General features: G+C 41.5%; 1 protein-coding gene across 6 annotated transcripts in view; it reads right to left on the reverse strand.

The window, feature by feature from the left end:
- The window catches only part of ABCC8 (ATP binding cassette subfamily C member 8), a 2,552,355-nt gene that overhangs the window by 1,733,070 nt on the left and 795,094 nt on the right, over nt 1-24,191 (reverse strand). For 4 of the 6 annotated variants that reach the window (XM_044082869.1, XM_044082867.1, XM_044082871.1 and 1 more), the window contains one exon: nt 16,747-16,938. In XM_044082869.1, coding sequence (XP_043938804.1) covers nt 16,747-16,938 — 192 coding nt within the window. The remainder of the gene's footprint in view (nt 1-16,746; nt 16,939-24,191) is intronic. The other 2 variants (XM_044082872.1, XM_044082868.1) reach the window with 1 other exon arrangement.

A 24,191-nucleotide genomic window follows, 5' to 3' on the forward strand; every position in this document is an offset into this window, starting at 1 on the left:
AGCACTATCTCTAAGGCTATACACTGCTAGTAAGAAGACTATGAAGCACTCTGTATAGCTAGTCAAAGAGAAAAAACTATTGGCAATAACAGACAAACAATATCCTATATATATATATATATATATATATATATATATATATATTTTTTTTTTTTTTTTTTAAACAGACAGGGAAAAAGGAGAAGAGGGAGAGCCTCTAAGTTAAACGGCAAACTCCCACCTAAGGAGAGCATCTAACTTAAACGGCAACTCCTTACAAGCTAAAGGTAAGAAGGGGAAGAAAAACCCTCTAATTTAAATGGGTTTGAAAGAGGGGAAAGGCCAAAGAGAAAAAACGATTAATCTAAACAAAAACAAATCACAGACAGGATAGGGATAGATAGAAGTGCTAAGGATGACTACCATTAACAAATTAGCTTAGCTAAACTTGAAAAATTTTACTCAAAAATATAAGAGGAGAAAAAACACTTAGCCTGAGCCAGTATCCGCAATCTCGATGCTGCAAGCGGCAAACGAGATCTGAGTAACTACTGCTAGGCATGCTGGGATAGGGGCTAGCCTCGAGCCAGTAAACGCTCTCGAGCTACAGTATACGGCCGAGACAGAACCGAGGATCGACTCAGAACCCAAACAGCAAAAACGAAGGTGAGATATGGACAACATAACATCAAGTATTTAGAACTTCCTGCTGACTCCACCACAGCTTATCTAGATGAAAGTAAGGGGTACATTCTCCTGTGCTGACTACATACAGTTCAAAGTTTGCTTAATGTCTGCATATGATACATGAAAAAACGGGCAGGCTATGGATCCTATCCCATCTTCACAGAGAAAAGAGCAGGCCTATGATTTGCCATATTGTCCTTTAAGTTGATGCTAGCTCTAGTAGGCATTTTAAAATATGTAACTATAGTCATCTGGATCAACCTTCACACAACAGCCCAGACACATATACGGCCAGTGTCTATTTTCTGCCCTTTGTGAGACTACAAGCTTCATGCAGGGATCACAAGCCTTACAAAATAAACTATAGCAGCCCTGCATAAGGCTTCAGCATCCCAAAGCCCTTACTGTCCATTCCCTTGACAAAGAATCAAGGTCAACAAACTGATTTAACAAGTGTGTATTTATGTCTGCTGCCCTGACCCTGCAAGCACTGACACTGTCTCATATCGCTAAAAGAATTTATCTGAAGAAATGGTCCATGTGATGACAGACATAGCATATTGGCTACTTAAAGATATAAACTTAAATTCTGAGAGACAACTCATCTATCATGACCAGCCTTACTACTGATATCATATACAACATGGCTGAAGGTAAGTGGCATTGTCTGGAATAACCCTATACTAGCACACCTGTCTCATATTAAGAGACTTTGTATAGGCTACTAAGATGTCTTTTTTGGATTGCACTTGTTTGTTTCACAAAAAAAGGCTATTAAAATGTGAAAAAACATGGTAAGATCTTCACAGAGAGAAAACTTTCATCCTCCATGGTCTTTCTATACTACAGCACAAAGACTTCAGCAACATATGTGGTTCAAGAATGGCCTAAAATAAACTGGAGGATGAGAAAAGAGTCATCCCCATTCAGGTCAATTATATCATGTTCACCAACAGAAGAATGGGCAGCCATCATACACTGGGAGGCCATAATCAGCCCCAGCATGGACAGCAACATTGCTGCCCTCTGGGACCAGTTCAGAAATAACTCCTATTTTACCTGTCACAGTTGTTAAAAATCATGAAGTGCATTAATAAAAGTCCATACCCTTGCCATCAATGACCTTTCTAGACATTCCACCACATTAGAAGCAAGTGGCAAGGAAGGAGATTCTAATCCTTTTACAAAACAAATGCCACCCAAGAGGGAACACCTGACCACAATGAGCAAAGATAGTATTCCATATTCATTTTTTGGCATGACAGAGAAGAAAGTGTCTCAAACGAGTCCTTGAGCTCAGTACTCTAAATCTTCACATTCCTAAAGAAACCCATCTTATTGTCAGAGTGAAAAGTATTCTGGCTTGTCAAACACATGAAGTCAAGATGTGCTGTTTGTACCTCTAAACAGCATTACTACTTATCAACATTTCCAAGAAATCCAGAAAGTAGCCACACTTCATGGTAAGGACCAGTTATTTAAAGTTCAGTAGTCTGCCATTTGGTCTCATCCTGAGTTCTCACCAAATGCATTGAATTTGCTGCACCTTACCTGTCACTGCAAGGACTGAAAAATTTCTAGCACCAAAATGACTGTTTCCTTACTATGCAATGTTGGTCACACTGTTGCACAACAGGAACTTTCACTGCTCAGACTGATCAGCTCTCTAAAGATCAAAGTGAAACTGGGAAGAGTCCAAACTCCACCCACATTACTGGTTGCACTCTGGACACCATTCTTTGTACAGCTTTTCTACTGAAGTGCAGAATTCAAATGCACTAGTCCAAAGTTTGGTAAATAATGTCTATAAGCACATTCCCCACACACTCTCTTCTCATAACCTTAGCACTACCATATATGACAGCAGCTACCATTTTGGTACCACTGGCCAGACTACAGATGAATGTGCTAAGGTGGACTGTCTAGCTGCAATGGTGTCAACACACTCAGACACGTTTGCAGCTAAGGAAAATCTTCAAGGTGTTCAGGTTGCACATCAGCTGTGAGTGGTTCATTTATGTCTGTCTAGAGTTTAAATACAGAGAAGCTTTCAGTTGACAACCCGACTCCCAGCCTCCCTCAGCTACATCCACAGTAATTACAGATGCAACTACTCTAGCGTCAGAGCTACTACAATGGGCGGACCTTTCAGGGCAGCCAATCTTCTCCAGAACCTCACCATCAAATAAATTTGCTGGAAATAAGAACCCATTGTCATAGTCTCATGACATTCATTGACAACCTACCATGTTGGACAACTGCAATTCCAGTGGACAACATAGTTGTGATATAGTAAACCAACAAGTAGCAAGGTACGTTGGGGCACATACATGCCATATGACTATGACAGTGGACACCATAAATTAATGACTTTCTTATAACAGTACACATGCTCCAAGGGAAAACATCTCAGTAGTATGAAGGATGAGAAAATGTCTGTTTCTTCCATAACAATACTGCTTCATTTATAATACAATGTAGAAGTTCTTCTACATGTGGGAGACATCAAGTTATGACCTCTTTTATTTCTAAAGCAAAATGTCCCCACTACTTATAATTAATTTTTCCCAACAACTGTTATGTCTGGGATACTCTGGTGGAACACTGACTTACTTGTCTAATCTATGCCTTTACCTCACTTCCTCTGATGTTCAGATACATAGGATACAATAATATTCCTGGCCAAGGAATGCTTCATAGCACACTTTCTCCCTTGCACAAGAGATGAACTTCACTACCATAGAGATTTTACAGTTGCTTTACCAATATGGGGCCTTTGCTTCACTTTCACGAAGCTCACCAGACCTCATTCAAACTGTCTGCTTTGGCAGACCTCAAATACTTGTTCAAGAAAACCTTCAGCTTGGTAGCTATCATCAGAAAAGGGAATCCGCCTTACTTCATTATGCATAAAGACAGCATGGTAGCTATAGAGACTAATCTAAATCAGAGAATTAACCTAGCAGTTTTCTTTCCTCCTTTATCAACAAAGGTAAAAACTTATTACATTGTATAAATGCCAACAGACAATAAAGGTTCAGTGCAGACAGAAAAAATGTATTTAAAAGTGACTAATTATATGTACTTTCACAACTCAAAATGTGTCCAGACAGCTGTTCAATTTTAGAAATTGTTGCACTGGTGCTACAATTTTCTGAATACACTCCTTGATCTCTACACAAAACTGTAAACCTTCTATGTCTTGCTGTTTACATTGCACGTAAACTATATGAATATAATAAAATCTAATCATGGCAGTGTAATGTCTCTCCTCTGGGCCATTGATCAAGGAGTCTCAATCCTCACCACGGACACCGTTGAGGGCCGTTCACTTGGAACAAAAATAGATATGCACAATATTTCCAGATGCAGCTCTCTGAATCAAGCACAATTTCCCTTAAGAGCACACAGGGAACACACTTCCATTCTGGAATTGGGTTTCCCTCTTTCTCACCAGGCCCCAGATAAGATGCCACACTAACCATAGCTGTACAGTTGAGCCCTCAGACGAGTATTTCAAGCCAAGTCAACCACTGTGGTCTCTGTTAAACCAGTGCTCTGTGTCCCTGCTACAAGTAGCTGACGCACACACTCTGAAATTTGATTTTCACACACACGTACACTCCCCCCACACACACACACACACACACACACACACACACACACACACACACACACACACACACACACACACACACACACACAGGAAAGTCTGGCACAGATTCACCAGCTATGGCACCTCTACCCAGACTTTAAGGTAGACACTGCCACAAGAACAGCTACTCTAATGCTCTTACAAGGGTACCCAATTATATTGAGTAAAACTAATACTGATACAGTTGGTAGTGTTTCACCAATGCAGCAAGGTTTTCAAGAACACCCACAGTGTCACCAAATAAATATAAGTACTCTCAAATGTTAAAATATTCTCTAAAAGACCAGCCATAATGAAAAGTTTAAATATATTTAATAATAAATAATAAATTAACATGAAAATACTAAATATCTATTTATAATAAACACCAGAATTTTAATCACAGGAAATATTAAAAATAACAGATGGGTAGATTCACACAGATACAGAAAAACAGTACTTAACAAATCTCACTATATTTTCCTGACTGATCTAAATAATTACTACTCCCTAGTTCACTTAGTAGTGCAAGGCAAGACGATATAGGTAAGTGATCCTTCTTTGTCAGGTTTCAAAAACTGACTGTCCTGAGACTTCTATCTCATCTAATATTAAAACATCATTTCAGTGCTGGATTACAGAATGACATCACATTCATCTGGTCATCTGACTCTGGTTCTCACACTCCTCCCTTTACTAGAAAGTGAACCAGAATCTAGCACATATGCGTTTTCATACACAGAGCTTTGCTAAGATGTGTTATAGGATCTGGAAGCTATAAAACCATTTCAAAATCTTCCACCCTTCCAGGGTAGCAATTACTTCACACCTAAGGACAATGCAGTAGGATTCCTAGTCCTAGTTTTCACAGACATTTTGTCTCTAGCTGCAATCAGAGCTCTAAGATATAATCTTTATGACCTAAACCAGGTAATTTAATTTCAGCTATTTTTTCAGAGTTAGCTGGACTGAGATTAGTTAGCTGGACTGAGATTAACCTCTTCTTTTCCAGTACTCCCTGCTACAATATATTAATTTCAATAGTTACAATACAGTCTAACATACAGGTGTATTTCTTTTCTGTTCAGCAGGACCCACTGTTGGCATAGCTGGAAATACCTCACATTATCACAGGTGCTATAAAATTCTAGAATGTTGCAACATTGTTTCATGGACTGGGACTGGTTAACATTTTAGAATGGATAGGTCCATGCTCTGCTATAAATAGAAGAGTCTTGCACTGTTACATAAACATAGGAAAATGTGTAAACATTATTTACACTCCTTAGGTTGGCATTATGGTAAAGGTTGTTGCATCACATGCACAAGGTAAAAGGTTTGATCCTGACCTCCGACCAATGCTTGTTTGGAGGTTGCTTATTTTCCTTGAGGCTCTGTGGGGTTCCTTCCACCTCCAAAAAACATGCTGAGTATTTATATCTCAAACTCATCCATGGAGCTGTGGGCAGCAGCACAGACTCTAAATGGTGAGCTTTAGGGGAAGGAGTTAATAGACCAAACTCTTTGGGCATCTACTGTGGTGCACATTATCCTCAAGACAGAAGAACAAGGATCAGAGGTTGCATGCCATGGCAGGGCTAGCAACTCAATGGTGTACAAATATGGCTCTAGACAAGAATCAGTGATTGCTAATGTTGCAAAATGGACATGGTTATCAGCCAGAGATAAGTGGGTTGAAGACCTGGCCTACTCTGACCTATGCCAGGGAAGCATACTAGTGGAAGGAGGGGTGCATGTGCTCCTATTGGTCAGTGTGTGCCTGCATAAAGTCCATCCAGCAGCTCTGGGTCAATAAGCTACTGGCCGGCCAGTGTCTAGTTGCCCAGACTGGGTTACCTGGCATTACTTTGTTGAGCAAATGCTGGACATCAAACCAATCAATCAGCTGAACATTAACTAAGAATTGCTACACTCCGGGTAGGTTCACTGACAGGACACAGCTCTGAAGTGGATGACACGATGAGAAGTAGAGGAGTCTGGACATTCTCTGTATCCAAGAGACAAGATGGAAGGGCAATGCAGAAAAGCCATTTGGCTTGGGTTCCAGAGCCTAATGCTAAGGATTAAGAGGACAGGTTAGAAATGGTGCAGGAATTGTGGTGAGGGAGAGGCTTCAGAAGACAGTGAGAAATGTCATCATAATTAGGGACAGACTCAGGGCTATCAGACTTCAGCCTAAAGATACAGTAGTACTCAAGCTCAGCGTATGCCCCACATTAGGGTTGTGATAGTGAGGAAAAGAATGCATTCAGACAGCAGTTGCAGGGCCTACTAGATAAAGCAGGGCAACAGAAAATGGTGTTGAAATAGGTGACCTGAATGCACATATCAGGATAGACAGAACAGAATATGTGGTCTGACTGGGTCCACATGGGTGAGGCAAAAGGAATACTCATTTCTTAGCCTATTTGTTAGCCAAGCAGTATACCTTCCTAGTCTGATCTGAACTATGATGACATTTCTCACTGTCTTCTAAAGCTTCTCCCTCACCACAATTCCTGCAGCATATCTAACCTGTCCTCCTAACCCTTAGTATTAGGCTCCATCTGGAGTGTTTCTCCCCAAGCCACCGCTGAAAATAGGCTCTGTCCTAGTTGGACTTTCCCGGTCAACAAAAAAGATAAATACATAAATGACTAAATAAATAAATAAAGGAGGAGAGGCCATTCTAGACTCATGTCTGGCAAATGGCTAAATAGTAGCCAACACATGGTTCAGAAAGAGAGACAGTCACAAGATCACATACATGACTGACCAATATCCAACTTGGGTAAACTTCCGCATGGTAAGAAAAGGGCACTGCTGTAGAATCCATGATTGCAAAGTCATCCGCAGTGAAACAGTCATCCCTCAGCATAAACCATTGGTTACCACAATAAGTTGCAAGTGATGGTCAAAGAAGGCTCTAACATCAACAGAGATCAGGCTAAAGACCTGAAAGTTGACTAGAGAGAAAGCACAACAGTTCAAATAATTACTCAGGGCTCTAGCACCTGAAGAAGAAAAGGAAATAGGTGAAGTTGAAGAAGAATGGCAGTGCCTCAAAACAGCATGTGTGAGGACTACAGAACAGATATGCGGCCAATACACTTATGGAAATAAGGAAGCTGGTGGTGGAATGCAGAAGTCCAAGAAATCATCAAAAGGAAGAAGGATTGCAGGAAAAAGTGGGAAAAAGTGGGAGATAGAAAAAGAAGTTATGTACTCACCATAACATTCCATCTGGGTAGTTATAGTTCATTTGTCTTCAATCTGTGGGTCTTCAGATCCGATTCGGATCTGACATGGCCATACTTTCCAGCTATGGCTCCAAGCTCCATGCTCCTCCCCTAAGCATAACGCCCCCGTCACCTTTCTCCCCTCAGATTGAGTTTGCTGCCTAACATGTATCAGACACCCGACCCAATGACACCTTATCACCAGGATAACCAAAAGGAAACTCCCTTAGCCTGGACAGAACTAAGGATCCCAACAATAACCATCTGATAAGATAAGAAAAAAATATTATCATCTGAATGATAAGGTTAGGGGGAAGGAGGAGGGATGGTTGAAGACAAGTGAAGTATATCTACTCAGATGGAACATTATGGTGAGTACATAACTTCTTTATCTGAAGTAGTTTACTTTATTTGATCTTCAACCTGTGGGACAGAGTCCTCAGCTACCAAATTCTTGGGTGGCCCTAATGGAAGGATGTTCCAGAGCAGTGCAGAGCCAAAGGGTACTCTACTCCAAGAGACAATGTCTAATTTATAATGCAAAATCAACGTATGAGATGAGGCCTAAGTGGCAGCTGAACAAATATCATCCAAAGAGACCCTGGACCAAAAGGCCGCTGACGTAGCCATAGATCGGGTCAAATGAGCTTTCACTTTCCTTGGCACAGACAGACCTCTCTCCAAATAGGCTCGGCCAATGCATTGTGAGATCCAGCAAGCAACTGTCACTTTCGAAACTGGTTTACTGAATAAAGGCTTGGCATAAGACACAAAAAGTTGATCAGATCTGCGGAAGGGTTTAGTCCTGTGTAGGTAAAACCTCAATTGTCTATGCACATCCAATAAATGTAATCTATATTCCCCTTTGTTCTGATAGTTAGGAAAAAAGACTGTCAAGTTAATGGTCTGATTAATATTGGCTTCCGAAGCTACCTTAGGGAGTAAAGATGGTTTGGTATGTAGAAACACCCTATCTTTATGAAAGATCATACAGGGCATTTTGATTGAAAGAGCCTGAAGCTCCAACACCCTTCTGGTGGAAGTGATAATGACCAAAAAGGCAGTTTTCCAAGTCAGAAACTGCAAATCCACTGAAGCCACAGACTCAAAGTGGGGAGAAAACAATGCCTGCAACAGTAAGGTAAGGTCCCACGGTGGGATAGGATGCTTTACTGGGGGTCTAATAAGAAAAACACCTTTAAGAAAGGTCTTGCAAAGTTTAGAGGAAGCCGATACAGATATATTTACCCCCACGTGGAAATTAGAAATGGCTGCCAGTTGGACTTTAACCATAGGGGAACTGGTTCCCTGTTGAACAATGCTAGCCAGAAAATCTAAGACTGCTGAAAGAGGAGTGGTAAAGGGGTCCAGGGCCCACTGAGAGGCCCATATTGAGAAACGTTTCCATTTACTACAACACACTTTTCTGGTAGAAGACTTCTGAGCCTCTACCAGAATAGACTTAACAGGGGATGACAATCTGGGAGTTTTAATAATCATGAGAACCGGAGCAGCCAAGCAGTGAGCTTCAGACTGTCCAGGTCTGGGTGCGGGATCCCAGAGGGATGCAAGAGAAAATCCAGAACCAGATCCAAAGTCCATGGTGGAACAATTAGATGAGACTTGAGTAAGGGAAACCAAACCTGTCAAGGCCAGAATGGGGAGATGAGGATCACAGTGCTACCCAGCGTTTAGGCTTTCTGCAGAAACTCGACATCAGGGAAAGAGGAGGATATGCATATAAAAGACCAGGAGGCCAAGCATGAATTAGAGCATCTCTGGGGATTTCCCCCAATGTGGGGGGTTCAGAGCGAAAAACTCGCTGCATTTCATGTTGGAAGGAGATGCGAAGAGATCACAGCAAGGACAACACCACTCTAGAAAGTTGTGTTCCACTACTGAAGGGTTCAGAGACCACTCATAAGACATAAGCATAGATCTGCTGAGCCTGTCCACTAGAATGTTGGAATGTCCCGGAATGTGCATTGCCACCAGAAAACGACCAGTGGATATCGCCCATTCCCACATTTTCATGGCTTCTCGGCACAGGGTATAATATCTGGTTCCCTCTTGTTTGTTGATATACTAGACCACTGACATATTGTCCGTCTGAATAGCAATCATTCCTAGAGGAAGATGAGCATGAAGGGCCTGCAACGCAAGGAGAACCATTCTCATCTCTAGAACACTGATGTGCAGAAAGGTCTCGGAAGGGGACCATATGCCTTGGACTGTCCTTCCTGAGCAATGCCCCCCTACCCTAATAGGGAGGCGACCGTGGTCTTGGGAAATGCAGGTTGAAACGGACGTCCCTTGAGGGGATCTGGAGACTGAATCCACCACCAAAGGGAGTCCCTGCATGCTCTCGAGATTCTCACCGAAAGGACAAGGGGAGATCTAACACAGACCACTGAACTGCAATTGTCCACTGCAACACTCTCATATGAAGGTGTGCCATTGGAAGAATACTGATCATGGCCGCCATAGACCCCAGTGCTCTTAACACTGCCTTGGTTGTCGGTAAATGGGTCTGAAGAATGTGTAAGACGTGTAACCTCAGATTGTGTATCCTGTCAAATGTAAAGAACACCCTCATTTGTAATGTGTCCAGCCATGCCCCGATGAAATCCAAAACCTGAACCGGGAGTAGAGCAGATTTGTTCATGTTGATTGTGATGCCCAACTTGTTGGCTAGCCAAAGGAAGTAGTCCCTGGCCTGACAAAAATAGATGCTCTGAAGGGGCAGTAAAAAGCCAATCATTCAGGTACGGAAAGACCTGAATACCCTGAAGCCTCAGGTGAGCCGCTACTACCACCATTACCTTGGTGAACACACAGGGGGCTGTGATGAGACCAAAGGGAAGGGCTCAAAATTGGTAATGATTGGCTCCCAGTTGGAACTGAAGGAACATCCGGACGCACCTGTCCATCTTGATGTGATAGTATGCATCCTAGAGATCAACTGAGCTCGCCCATTCTCTGGCCTGCAGATAGGGCAGGATAGATTGAATCATGACCATCTGGAATTTTGTCTTGGTTACAGACAGGTTCAGTTTGGACAGATCTAAGATTGGTCTGAGGTCCCCCATCTTTTTCAGCACTAAAAAGAACTTGGAATAAACTCTGGATCTGGACTGGTCTAGGGGGACTGTTTGGATGATTCTTTCCTTAGCAGTGAATCTATTTGTATTGCTACTTCCTCCCACTGTGCGGGTGGGACATCCGGAAGGGCTTTGTTGAATGGGAGAGGTTCCTGGAACAGAACAGAATATCCTCTGGATATGATGAGCAACACCCATTCATCTGTTGTTATGGACTCCCATGCTAAAGGGTGTAGTGACAACCAACCCCTGACTGCCTCTAGAGAAGAACAGTCAGGCAACCCCTCAGGGCTGCTGCCCGGGCTTATCCGAGAAGGGTTCTTGGGACCCAAAATGTTTAGGACCCCCTCTGCCTCTAGGGTGGCATCTGTCAAATCACCATCTGCCTCTGGGGGAAGGTGAGTCCTGAGCATCCTGGAAAAACACCTGAGATTTGCGGAACCACGTCTTCTTTGGGCCTCGCTGGTTCCTGGAAAAGGACCTTTGAGACTGAGAGAAGGGGATCCTGACGGCAGACAGTGTCTTCCTATCCTTCTCACTCTGAACCAAAGTCTCTCTGACCATCTTCCCAAACAGGGAAGAACCTTTGTAAGGGGTGTTGTTAAAAGACACCTTGAAGGGCTCCATAAATCGACATAAGGGGAGCCAGGCATGACGCCTGATGGCAACGCCTGCCCTTACAGCCTGAGTGGCTCCCCCTGTGGCATGGGAGAGCAAATGTATGGATGTGTTGGCTTACTGCTTTTAGGGTGTCCATTCGTGCATCGAACGTCTTCCTGTCCTCTGCCGACATGGACCCTGGGGTTGACTCCATGATTTCCTTAACAATATCTCTCTGGAGTCAGATGACGTGTGCCATATAGTTCAGTGTCCTCACAGAGAAGGTCGCTGAAGCATAAACTCACTTCCCAAAGAGATCCACCGCTCTCGACTCTCGGTCAGGAGGGTGAACCATGGAGCTCTCCTAAGTGAGCTCCTTCTTGGTGGCCACTACCACCATCATAGCATCTACAGGAGACCCTTGTGCCAATGAAGCTTGTCTGAGGGGGGACTCAAAACCTTATCCAGCTGCTTAGGGATTGGCTCTACAGTGTCAGTCTCCTTCCAAGCCCTAGATGTTATTAGTTCCACAAGCAGGTCGGCAAGAGGGGACACCCAAAAGGTAGATGGGCCTGTGCCAAATGCCTCCAGAAACATGGACTCATCCGAGGTTGGCTTTGGGGTGAACCACCCCCCTCTGGTGGAGGAGCTCCATGATGCCCCAGAGGAGACATCCTCAGGGGGGCATGACCTTGGGAAGCCTTCCCCTTCATCCAAATGCATGTCCTCCATGAGGAACTCTGGTGGAGAGTCCAAGTGCCTCCTTTACAAGTATGCTTGCAGGGGGCCTCCTCAGGGGGACTGTCTGGGGAGGCCTCACAAATGGGCTGTTTCGAAGGTGGAACTAGATGGGGCATTACAGACATGGGCTGTCCCTGAGAGGGAAGGATGGCCGGAACCACACTCAGAGCCAGGGGGGTCTTGATGGATTCAGAGGATGAGATAGTCTGAGGTCTTGACCCCCAAAAGAGCCCTCTCTACCAAGTCAAAAGCAGAGAAACGTGCCTCCTGGTCAGAAAAGGCAGAAGCCACTCCCCCTTGCCCCAACAGGGGAGTCAGAGCCAAGCCTGCTGGAGCCGAGATGGCTAGAGGGATGCTCCTCTCTGACAGACTCGGAGCAGACAACACCCCTTCGGATCCAACATCAAGGCTGTGGCTCAGAGAGCTTGGAAACGATCCCATTGCATCCAACAAACCCAAGGCACCAGCCAGCGTCGAGGTACAGGGTACCATTGGCACTGACCCCCTCAACTCCGATCGTCTTCGGATCCGATGACTCCAAAACCGCTGGTCGGATTGGAGAAGGAGTAATAGGACAGAACAAGGGTTGGAAGGGACCCCCCCCCTGGGGGAAGAAGGCCCTGGCAAGACCCCCATCTGTATCTGAGTGCGGATAAACCTCCAGATCATCTTGTCCATCTCCACTACCGAGAGGTTCCAAGTGGAGCAGGAGGACACCACCGAAATCAGACGGGAGTGCCAGTGGGGGGGGAGACCTGACCAGAGACTGGCTTTGTTGTTCCTCGGGTTCAGGTGAAAACCTAGGGGACCTGAGCCTAGGAGTCACAGGCCTGGATACAGGCTTCACTTTCGGCGACAGGCTGGCCTACGACAAGCAGTCAGGGGATTGCTTGAGAGGCCGGTCCTTCTTAACCTGATCCCCTTCCCCGGACCTCTTGGTGGGAGTGGGAGTCCTAGAGGCCGGGGAAGAAGACAGAGCAGCAGCTGCTGCTTTCCCCACAGGGGAAGAGGGGACCACAGTCCCAGAAGAAGAGGGTAACAGGCCCTTAAGGATCAATTTGTCCCACCTGTCTTTAAGTGCCCTGGGGTTAAACCCAGCGCAAACAGGACATGGCACTGGAGGTGTTCATCCCCCAAGAAGACCACACACAGAGTGTGGCCATCCGCCGGGGAAAGCTTATGGCCACACCCTGTGCACTTTCTGAAACCGAGCTCCAGGGCATCCGCCATCCATACAGCCAGCCCAGAGACACACACACACACACACACACACACACACACACACACACACACACACACACACACACACAAACATGCTCACAAGAGAAAGAAAGGAGAACAAGAAAGGAAAGCCTACTTCTTTTTTTTTTTTTTTTTAACTAACTAAATGAAGAACCCTGGGAGGTACAAAAAAGTTCAAGAGAAAGGAAAAGGTCAAGAAGAAGCTAAAAATAAAAGAGAATTATACGCTTACAAACACTGAAATAACACGCTGGAGCTTGGACCATGCTTGCTCACTCTCAAGCGGCAAATGAGATCTGAGGGGAGAAGAGAGACGGGTGCATTATGGGTAGGGGTAGCAGCATGGAGCTCGGAGCCATAGCTGGAAAATGCAGCCATGTCAGATCTGATGCAGATCCGAAGGCCCACAGGTTGAAGATCAAATAAAGTAAACTACTTCAGATAAGACAGATCAGACTGGGAAGGAATACTGCTTGGCTAATAAATAGGCTAAGAAATGAGTTGCAACAGCAAAGAACAAGGCATCAGAGGCACTCTACCAGCTTCTGGAAAGTGATTCAGTAGATTTCACAAAGAAATATCAAGTTGCAAGGCAAAGACAAAAGGATAAAAAAATAGTCAGGTACCCTTCATAAGGGATGTCAGCAACAACTTGCTCATCAGCCCACAGGATATCAAATGCAGATGGAGGGAGTACCTCCAGCAGCTTCTGAACAAGAAAACCCCACAGAAGCTGTACTACCCCAGACAGCCTATGATGAGAGAAGAGGAGGAGCCCACCAAAGAAGAAGTAAGAAAATCACTAAGGAAATGAAGTCAGGAAAAGCAGCAGGGTCAGATGAGGTCACAGCAGATATGATAAAGATGTTGGGTGAGGTAGGGGAAAAATGGCTACTGAAGGTACTCAAAGCTATATGGAGAGAAGGGTGTATCCCAGATGACTTGCAGAATAAGCATACCAGTGTCAGTGCTCAAGAACAAAGGGGACATTCACAGTACAGTGCTATCAAACTTCTGTCACATGGGTCTATATTAGAACACCAAACTTTCAAAATTTCGAGTGTTCTAATATCAGCCTGTTTTCAGCGAACGTTGAAAATATCGAAGAAACAGAAAACCAAATTTTTTCCTAAGGAAAGAATTTGGTTGTCTGTTTCTGTTGCTTCAGTATTTTCAGCACTGTGGTGGAAAGTTACGGGTCGGGTTCAAGTAAGTGTGTGATTGTGTGGATGTGAGGGTTAGGGCGTGGGTCAAGTAAGTGTGCGATTGTGTGGACGTGAGGGTTAGGGCGGGGTTGGTGAGTTAGGATTAGGGTGCGGGTGAGGTGACTGTGCGATAGTGACGGACCTTAGGGTTAGGGTTTGAGTTAAGGTAAGTGGATAGTTAGTGGTGTATGTATAGTTTAGTGTAGGGTTAGGTGTAAGAGTTTAGGTGTATGCATGTGGATTGCTGTTCGTTTGGTGTGCTTGTGTTGTATGTATGTGTTTTGGAGCAGCAAATTTTTTTCCCTAGGAAAAAATTTGCTTTTCTGTATGTTCGATGTTTTAAATTTTCGATTAATAGGGTTCGATATTAGAACACTCGAAATTTTGAAAGTTCGGTGTTCTAATACAGACCCTGTCACATTACATGACAGTATTGGAGAAAGTGACTGATAAATATGCAGTAGAAAGTAAGATGAGATATTAGCAGTTCAGATTCGATCAGGATGTAGCTCAACTGATTCAATGTTTGCAGTGCGACAGATATTTGCAAAGAAGCTAGAAATGAGGAAAGAGTCCAACTAGGTATTCCTAGACTTGGAGAAAGCATATGAAAAGGTGCCAAGAAAGCTGATTTAGGCAGTTATGTGGTGGTTTGAAGTCTCAGAAACACTGGTAGAATTAGTGCAAGCTATGTTCAAGGACTCAGTGACTCAAGTATAAACAGTGACCAGTCTCACAGAGGGGCTCCCAGCGAGAGTGGGTGTGCACCAGGGTTCTGCTCTGATCCTACTGCTGTTCATACTAGAGATGGACTACATTAGCAAACAGGTTAGAGAGGACAGATCAACAAAGCTGCTGTATGAGAACAATGTGGCATTACTGGTAGAATTTGAGCAAGACCAAAATCAGTGAGAGGTTTTAAGCTTTTGTGTTGGTTTGCATTTTTTGAAGGCTATGAAATCTAAAACTCAGATGTATGTGAAGTGACTTCAGCTTCCTCCCAAAAATAGAAATTATATAAGGAACAGACTAAACAAAGACACACACAAGGGGGGTGGGGGGGTGGGGGGTGGCATAATGGTGAAGTTGCTTACCTTATAAAGACACGGTGCAGGATTTGATTCTCACATGGGGGAAATAGCTAGACTTCAAATAGTTCACAAGGGCAGTTAGCCTAGTACTAATCTATAAACCTACGGTTGGGAGGATGGCCTAATGGTTAAGCTGTTTGCCTTACAAACACAAAGTGCAGGGTTTGAGTCTCACAAGGGATAATTGGCTAGGCTTACAATGGCTCACAAGAGCAGTTACCCTAGTACTAACAATTGAGCAAAAATCTGGATCCTTATGAGCACAACTGGATGAATGATGCATATACAATACATCTGTCATTTTGCCTCTGTCTATGAACAACATCTACACTTAAACGGATTTGCTTTGCGAATATAATCTACTCATGTGTGCATGTGCAGTGCATTGCCAAAGTGTCCCTGGCAAATTTAAACAAAAGTGATACAGCAGTAGTGAAGTTCTATAATACAGTGACATTACCTTAGAAATACAAAAAACTTACTTTTAAAATAATGTCATTGCATAAATACACTATATCATGTTTTTGTAAGGGTAATACATGTTTGGCCAAGGAATGGCTGTGTTGGATCACTCAGGCTTTTCCATCATGACCAAAGCACAACAGTCTTAGGTATGCCATGCTTTACCCACAGCCAAGCATAATATATTTCTTAAATAACTGACACCATTTTCTAAATTATAATAAGATACAAGATAAGTTTAATACTGCTGCTGCTGATAATACTGCCAATTCATGTTTTTCTGTTTAACTCTCTGGTTGTCATTGTTATCATATTTTTGCATTTAATTCTATACTTTTAATCAGCATTTGTCTGTAGCATTTTCACACTTCACATTTGTCAGTGTTCCTTTGGATATAGTTAAAACTATTCTATAGTATGTTTGTATTTGTGGTTGTTGTCCAGCCTTGTGGCCCATGTAATGGCTGAAAATGGTCTTTTACCAGCCCATCCAGTTCATTAACAAACAAAACACATAATTACAAATAAATACATAAATAAACTATAATTAACTGCTCTAATATTTCATTGTAGAGATACTCTTTTTAAAGGATGTTAGGTTAAAAGAAAGACGTGCTGATTTTTATTATAAAATGCCTACTTAACATAAAAAATATACATATGCACCCGTGTTCATTTAAGGTATTTAACTCATTTATCCAGGACAAATAAATACACAGTGAAGATTTATATGTATGCCATTTGCCAGAATTGTTTATGTCTTACCTGGGGTTGGAATGTCTTATTTTCATTACTAAGATGATGCACAATTCCAGAGATGCATAATGGTCCTGCAAATCCAAGTAGATCTGCAAGACATCGAAACGTGCTGCTAAGAAGTATGGGGCTTCCAAAGGCATGACGGAGAGTACACCAAATGGCTTTAGAACCTTGGGGATTTGGGGATCTCAAGGTCTGCTAAGAGAAAAATAGTTTTATACACATATTTATAGTATGACAAACTTTAAAAGTTGTAAGCATATCCTGATAAAAAATATCAGTATACCTCAATAAACTACATAGCTCTTGTACAAGTTTGCTGCAAAGCTTTTTGCATGCAACATATTTTTAGCAACAAAACACCATTTCTTTACTAGCACAACTAATAAATCCAGAAAATGAATTACACAAAATACCAATTCTTGTTTTTTAAATATTTCAACATATGATACTTCAAATCACACAGGTATTATTAATACAAAGATATTTAGTGATGATGTCATAGTTTAAAGGAAAGATGAAACAGAAGACAATAAAACCCTAAGAAAGGCACCACACAGACTAAAATGAATGGTCTTAACTTTCTAATGTAAACCATATCTGACAAGCATAATTATGAATTTTATAGTATGATATTTTCTAAGAATGGCATGTCACAAGAAAAGAGTAAAACAATACAATGTGCAACTTATAAAAAAGGTATAGCATCTAAGTCCAAGGAAGTCATTGTTTCACTGTATTTGGCATTCATCAGACCTATCACTGAGTACAAGGCCCCCTTTGGTATGTACCTAACCAGGCATATCCAACAACTGGAACGTCCACAGAGGTTCCTTACTAAAAGACTACAGGGCATAAGTAATATGTCCTATGCAGACTGCCTCAAGGCCCTATCCCTGTATTTTGTCCCCTACAGGCATTTGAGGGGAGATCTATGTCTGGCATACAGGGCATTGTCAGACCCCACTCTGATGGACCTCCTGCATATCCACAAAACAAATAGTACCAGAATTACCTGTTCTAAAGACTTAAACCTTGCCTGTGATATAAATAGGACCTACTGGAGAGATAGGTACGTATCCCAGAGACTACCCCGTTTATGGAACAGGCTCCCTATCCATGTGAAGCAGAGTTCCTCCCTAACCCAATTCAAATGCAACTTGGACAATTGGATGGGAAACCTGAAATTCATCCCTCGTTTTGCAGCTATGTCTCTAATGCAAACAGGTAACCTGTAAATGGTTCATCTCCCAGGTCCTTGCTTAAGCTTATCAAGGGTATCAGAACTTGTCAGAGATTTTGGATGCATGGCTAGGCTTAAAAAGGTCTTTGTGGTCATTAGCCTAGTAAACACCTATGAGCCTATATACATGGCTTGAAATCTGCAACAACTGAAAGAAGTGTGAAGTTTTCTGGGTATGGTCAGTTGCAGTTCTAGGTTTATAATGGACTTTAGTACAGTTGCAGTACACTCAGTATTAATGAAGTAGAATGTTCTGTTTATCTGGGAAAGAGTACAAGAATTGTCCGAAAACTTAAAAAAAGAGGATACACTAAGACATGTCTGTCTTATTTTAATGTAAATATGTTGACAAAAGTAGATGTGACTTCTAATGGACAGGATGCACTATTATTCTGGTTACAAGATGGTATACAGAGAGGCATACCTTATGGTAGCAGATTGCTATTATAAAGTTAATATAGATGTAGTCAAAAGGGAAAGGAAGCACTAGCTATTGTCTTGATGTAATCATGTTCATATGGTTATTTTGGGGAAATACTTCACCTTAATAACAGACTATAAACCATCAGAAGTTGCATTCAGTAACTACAAATAAAAGCATCTCATAAGAAATAATTAAAAAAGAGACAACCTTTTAAACTACAGGCATATCTATTTAAGCACAGTACAGATAGGGGAAAAACACAGTCACTGATTATTTTTCAAAATATCCCACAGCTACAAAAGAAATGAGCAAAATACAAGCTAGAGAGGTTGCTGTATCTGTGAACATGATTGAAGAATATACAATGCCTAGAGCATTAAGACAGACTGAGAATATGATTAAGGAAGACACTCATTTCTAAAAATAGAATGAATATTGTACCAATGAAGTTTGGTATGAGAAATCTGGAAAAAGCAATGTGGAGATACTGATTTCAGAGAGTAAATACTTTGCCAAAGGGTTACCTCATTTTCTCCCTGGTGTGTCTTATGCTGCCCTCCTCAAGGGTGGGAGGAATATGGTTTACTGGCAATACTTTTAATGGTCTATAGACTGATTGCCTACTACTTAACTATGAAAGGCCCCAAGCACATACCTTTAAGGGAACTTTGGAATAAGGGAGCTTCAGAATAAGAGTAATGAAATATAGCATTATAGCCATTTATGCACTTTAAAAGCAAACTTTATAATAAAGGAGAACATTTGGATTCCAAGTATGGATGAAAGAAAGGAACAAATTTAGAAAAGTTATTTGCTGTACCCCAGAAAAATAAAAAAAATTTAAAAAGTTCACCAATGTCAGAAGTGTGAACTTTCTAAGGAACCTGGAAGACTTGATGGGTATCCTCAAATTTACCCAGAGATTAACTGTACTAAACCTCCTCAAGAAAGGGATAACAACTGGAGGGTGAGTACTAGCAAGACATTGATTATTGTGAGACTAAAATATCTTGAAACTCCTATGAGTCACCGACTGATATTCTAGATTTTGTAGAGATGAACCATGCCTAGTGCATCCTCCCAAGTTCTAATTTTAGATGTTGATGAAAATGGTGCTCCCTTCTGCATACTTAAACAGTAAGGACTGACAATGACCCATCCCTTAATAACAACTTTAAAGATGTTTGTTAGTGCTATTGGATAACACAAAGAAATATGTCGCAAATATAAGCAGATACATTAAAATAGCCAAGACAAAAGGGCCTGTGATAGAAACATCAGCTGAACAGAAGGCTCATAGCATACCAAACTTCAATGCTTTCTAATGCTGGAACCACACCACTCAGCCTGCTATACAAACATCATTCCAGGAACAAGACAGATTGGTTACCTAGACAAAAGAAGATAAGACAAGAAGAGGTCAGAAGGACAGACCAGATGGATAAAGATAAGATGACAAGAAATAGTAGAGAAAGGGCAAGGGAACTTTCCATTTTGCAAAAGACAGACTGTTAATGGGAAATTATTGGCAGAACAAATACAGTCCATTATTCAGTCAAATATCCAGTCACACAAGAGATAACATGTTACATGATTAACAAATGGAAACACACTATTACCAAACACTAAGTTCCAAAGTCCTGGGTAGGGCACTGGTGGTGACTAATAAAACAGCTGTGACTTTGGATCAATACCTAAAATGTCTACATGTCAGGTGAATAGACAGGCTGACAAACATTTGCACCTAAAAGGTCTTAGCAGCAAATGAACCCTCATATTTCAATTAAATCATGTGCTTGTCTGTCACATAATAGAATAGAATATAATAATAGTAATGTTATTTTATTTAACAGGTAATTTAAGAATTGTCTAATAAAGCTTTTTTTATTTGCAGGTATGAAAAAGATATTGGACTCTTGCCATGAAAGTGCATTCATACAAGAGAATGTCTACTTACGTACATACATTTTGTTGTCTGGTAGATGGAGCAGAGGATTAAGGAACTGTCAACAAGGTGTTTTGTGTGGTCCACTGGACCATGGCTTGATTCCTCAGTATCCATTGCCTACCTAAGTGACTTTAAGCAAGTCATGTAACCAGACAATGCTCCTGGGCCGAGCAAAAAAAAAAAAAGATCCCTGGAGCATAGTGCTATAGTGCTATACTTGCCATAGTCGACAAATACAAAAAAAATAAAAAAACAAATATTGCGGCAGACATATTGCTAAATATATACAAAATGAACTGTTTCATAAAAAAGTGTAACCTAAATTACAAAGTACTTATGCTAATGATCTTTCTTAACAGATGTTTGCAACAAGATTTAAAATTGTGTCCTGCATACATTACAGGTTTACAAAATGATCCATATGCCTTACAAATGAGCTGACATTCCCAAAAAAACTGACAGGAGGGAACTGAGTAAAAATTAATAAAAGAGTTTGAAAGTCACCCAATAGCCTTAGCATACAATTGGAATTTCTTAACATTACAGACAATTGCTAAGCATCCCTTCTGTGGTGGCTCTCAATGAGGAGATTTTAATTAGCTCTGGAAGTAATTGTCCCCTTAGGAATTAACAGAATGCATCTCACTGGCTCACACCATGAGCGATGTACAGACTAGTGGTGACCCAAGAAGCAAGTCCAGAAGCTGAAGTTCGTGAATTAGGTAAAAGCTGAATTAAGTCATTTTTACACAATGACTCATTAAGTGGTTATGTGTTCTTATTAGAAATCCTAAGTAATGTCTGAAAATAAAGGGTGACTGCGGTGGTGCAGTGGTTAGTGTTGTCACCTCACAGGAAGAGGTTCTCCACTTCGATTCTCGACTGGGGTGCCCACTGTGCAGAGTCTGCATGTCCTCCCTGCAGTCATGTGGGTTTTCTCTGGGTGCTCCAGTTTCCTCCCACATTCCAAAGACATGCAGTACGTGGATTGGACACACTAAATTGGCCATAGGTGAGAGTGTGTGTGCAAGTGAGTGCACAAATGAATCCATGACTGTGACTCAGATAACCTACGTTCTTATAGTAGTTCAAGCTCTAGACAATCCAGACAGGAAGATGGGACTGCGTGTCTTCTGCCAATTCACCCACCTGGGAGGATAGTGGTTCTAGGTCAACTAAACTGCTTCTTTAATGTACTGAAGCTTGGAATGATATTAGCATATTGTTCAGTGGCTGTTTCTATGACAGGCCTTTTCTCTTGGCTATTCAAGTTGCTAATATTCTGCATGAAGTTGTCCACTTTCATTTGACCTGTAACTAAAGAATAGTCAAATTTCTATGTATTACCTGTTATTACTAACAGAGCTTTCACATAACAAGAAACATGAAGCAGGAGGACTTAAGCAAAGCCATCACAAGTCAGTGATGGTAGCACTTATCTCCAGCTTTGTTGAAGTACATATATTCCAGTATAGGGGTGTAAGAAATCCTTGTAGTGATAGAGAGTTCACATCATCCACCAGGGGCAGGATTTAGGCATATACAGAAATGTCACCATATCCCCTAAATGAAATAGGCTGCTAAGAGTAGGCGATGACATGTAGTTTTCCCACCTGAATATATGTAGGGTCCATTCTGAAACACAAATGGTCTTAGTCTGAGGAAATGAAGCCAGAGCCTAAGGCCACAGGAATGAAGCAACTTAGTCTCTCAGCAGCAGATGCATGCCAGTGCACAGGCAGGGGTAGAATATCATCCATTTGTGTATCTCGATAACAGCCCCATCTGGTCAGCTCAAGCTCAATGTGGATTGGGGACCTACCACATTGAGAAGGAATGGGCTCAAGATCCTTTGGAGGGGGACTTGTTAGAAAAATGGTATATACAAAAACAAAAACATTCTCAATACAATTTATATAGTATCCCAAATGTATGCATCCAAAGACTACTTTGATACCTACTGCCTGTGTTTGGGAACTTGCTCTGACATCTAAGATCTAAGGAAGTTAAAGCTTATTCCAGCAAGCAATGAGCATAAGGGAGGGAAAATTATCCAAGGTGAAATGACAATCTGTCATGGGTCTATATTACATCACCGAATGCTTAAAAAAGCGAATGGTGATTAATCAACCCTATGTAAGCGAAAGCTTACAATGTTGAACTGTCAGAACACCGATTGTTCCAACAAAAAAAAACAAAAATAAGAAACGAAAACACTTTAAACATTACATTAAGTAGGGGGCTTCACCCCCACACACCCTACTTAAATATACCCACACCGAGATCGCACTACAAAGTGGCCAAGCAAATTCTTTCCCAGGGAAAGAATTTACTTAAAAGCCGCTTCGATATTTTGCCTTTTCAGTCTTTTAAGTTCAACCAAGACACATTTGAAAGAATACATCTTCGGTCTTGTAATAGGAACCCTCTGTCATGAGGTATGTGTACATACAAACTCAGTCATGTAGTGTATACACACACCTGATGGCAGTTTTACATAGGAACTTCTCCTACTTACATGTCTCTGAGATGAAAGATGGAGATCTGGATGAAAACCTACATGGAAACAGAAAAAGTATGCAGAGTTCACAAAGCAGAATACCCAGATGTGATAAACCGAGATGCTGCCAGCTCAGCTAGCTGAAATTTTGTAAATAATTATGTCACTTGAAAATATTAATATGATTTATATAGAAATGTGACACTGCGTACAGCTAGCTAGAATTTTGTAAATAATCCTATGTCATTTGTGAATAGTAATATGATTTGTATGCTTGTCCTACAAATGTAAGAAAACTGTATGTTCTGTTCTGAGCTTCAAGAATGTTACCACAGTGTACCCTGCTGGAAAAGAGCAGAAATGTGTATAAACTATATGCTTATGCAATTGTATGTTTTGATAGTAAGAAGCTGGAACATACAGAGTTAACTTGCATAACTCTTAAGAAAATAAGTTGACAAGTAAAGAGTTTTATGATTGTATTTACCACTGCTAGAAGACATAATGTCTGCAACTAGAAAGTCTTTCTATTGTCTGGAAACAGAAATAATTACAGGTTTCAAAGGTAAAAGTGTGTAACTGTTTTACGACTCCCAGTTTCAGGCAAGCTTCTAAGAGATAAGTGTCAGCTTCTAAGAGATGAGTATTTTTCATAAAGACATGTTAAATTCTGTTGGAATCTGTTTAGCCTGGGAACTAGAGGCAGGTGTCAAATAGTAATGTCATCTAGCTAACCCAGCAGTAATGTGCATTATTAATTTAAGAACTATCTCAGAGTGAAAGTCCGTGTATTTTGCATTTGTCTCTGGGCCTGTAAATATTCATTCAGCACTTGCATTTGCCTGGCTCTATAAGTAAGATTTAGGTACAGTGATTTCTCTTAGAGATAGATAAGAATATAGTAAGATTAGTCTAGATGATTTCTGTATTTCTATGAGGCTGCCCTGCAATGTTGTTTTAAAATATTTCCTGTGACTCTGGACTCTATTGTCACTGTATTGAGTTATTCAGTAATGTCTTGTTAGTTTATTATTTATTATTAAATACATTTAAACCTTTTAATTGTGGCTGGTTTGTTTACAGATATTTAAGCTCTTAGAGTACTTGCATATGTATTTGGTGACACTGCATAGGTCACTCCTAAATAGCCTTAAAAGTTTGGTCACACTTACCACTGCAGAGTAAAATTGGTCACCCTTTGGAAAGGGCCTTAAAGTAGCTGATAAGGGGTTCAGGTGACAGTGCTAACTACCTTATGGTCTGGGCAGAAGGGGGCATAGCTAGTAAACCTGTGCCAGCCTTTCCCAGGTGTGTGTGTGTGTGTGTGTGTGTGTCA

Source organism: Protopterus annectens, chromosome 9.part0 (assembly GCF_019279795.1).
Source record: "Protopterus annectens isolate FY-2018-M chromosome 9.part0, PAN1.0, whole genome shotgun sequence".
NCBI lineage: Eukaryota > Metazoa > Chordata > Ceratodontiformes > Protopteridae > Protopterus > Protopterus annectens.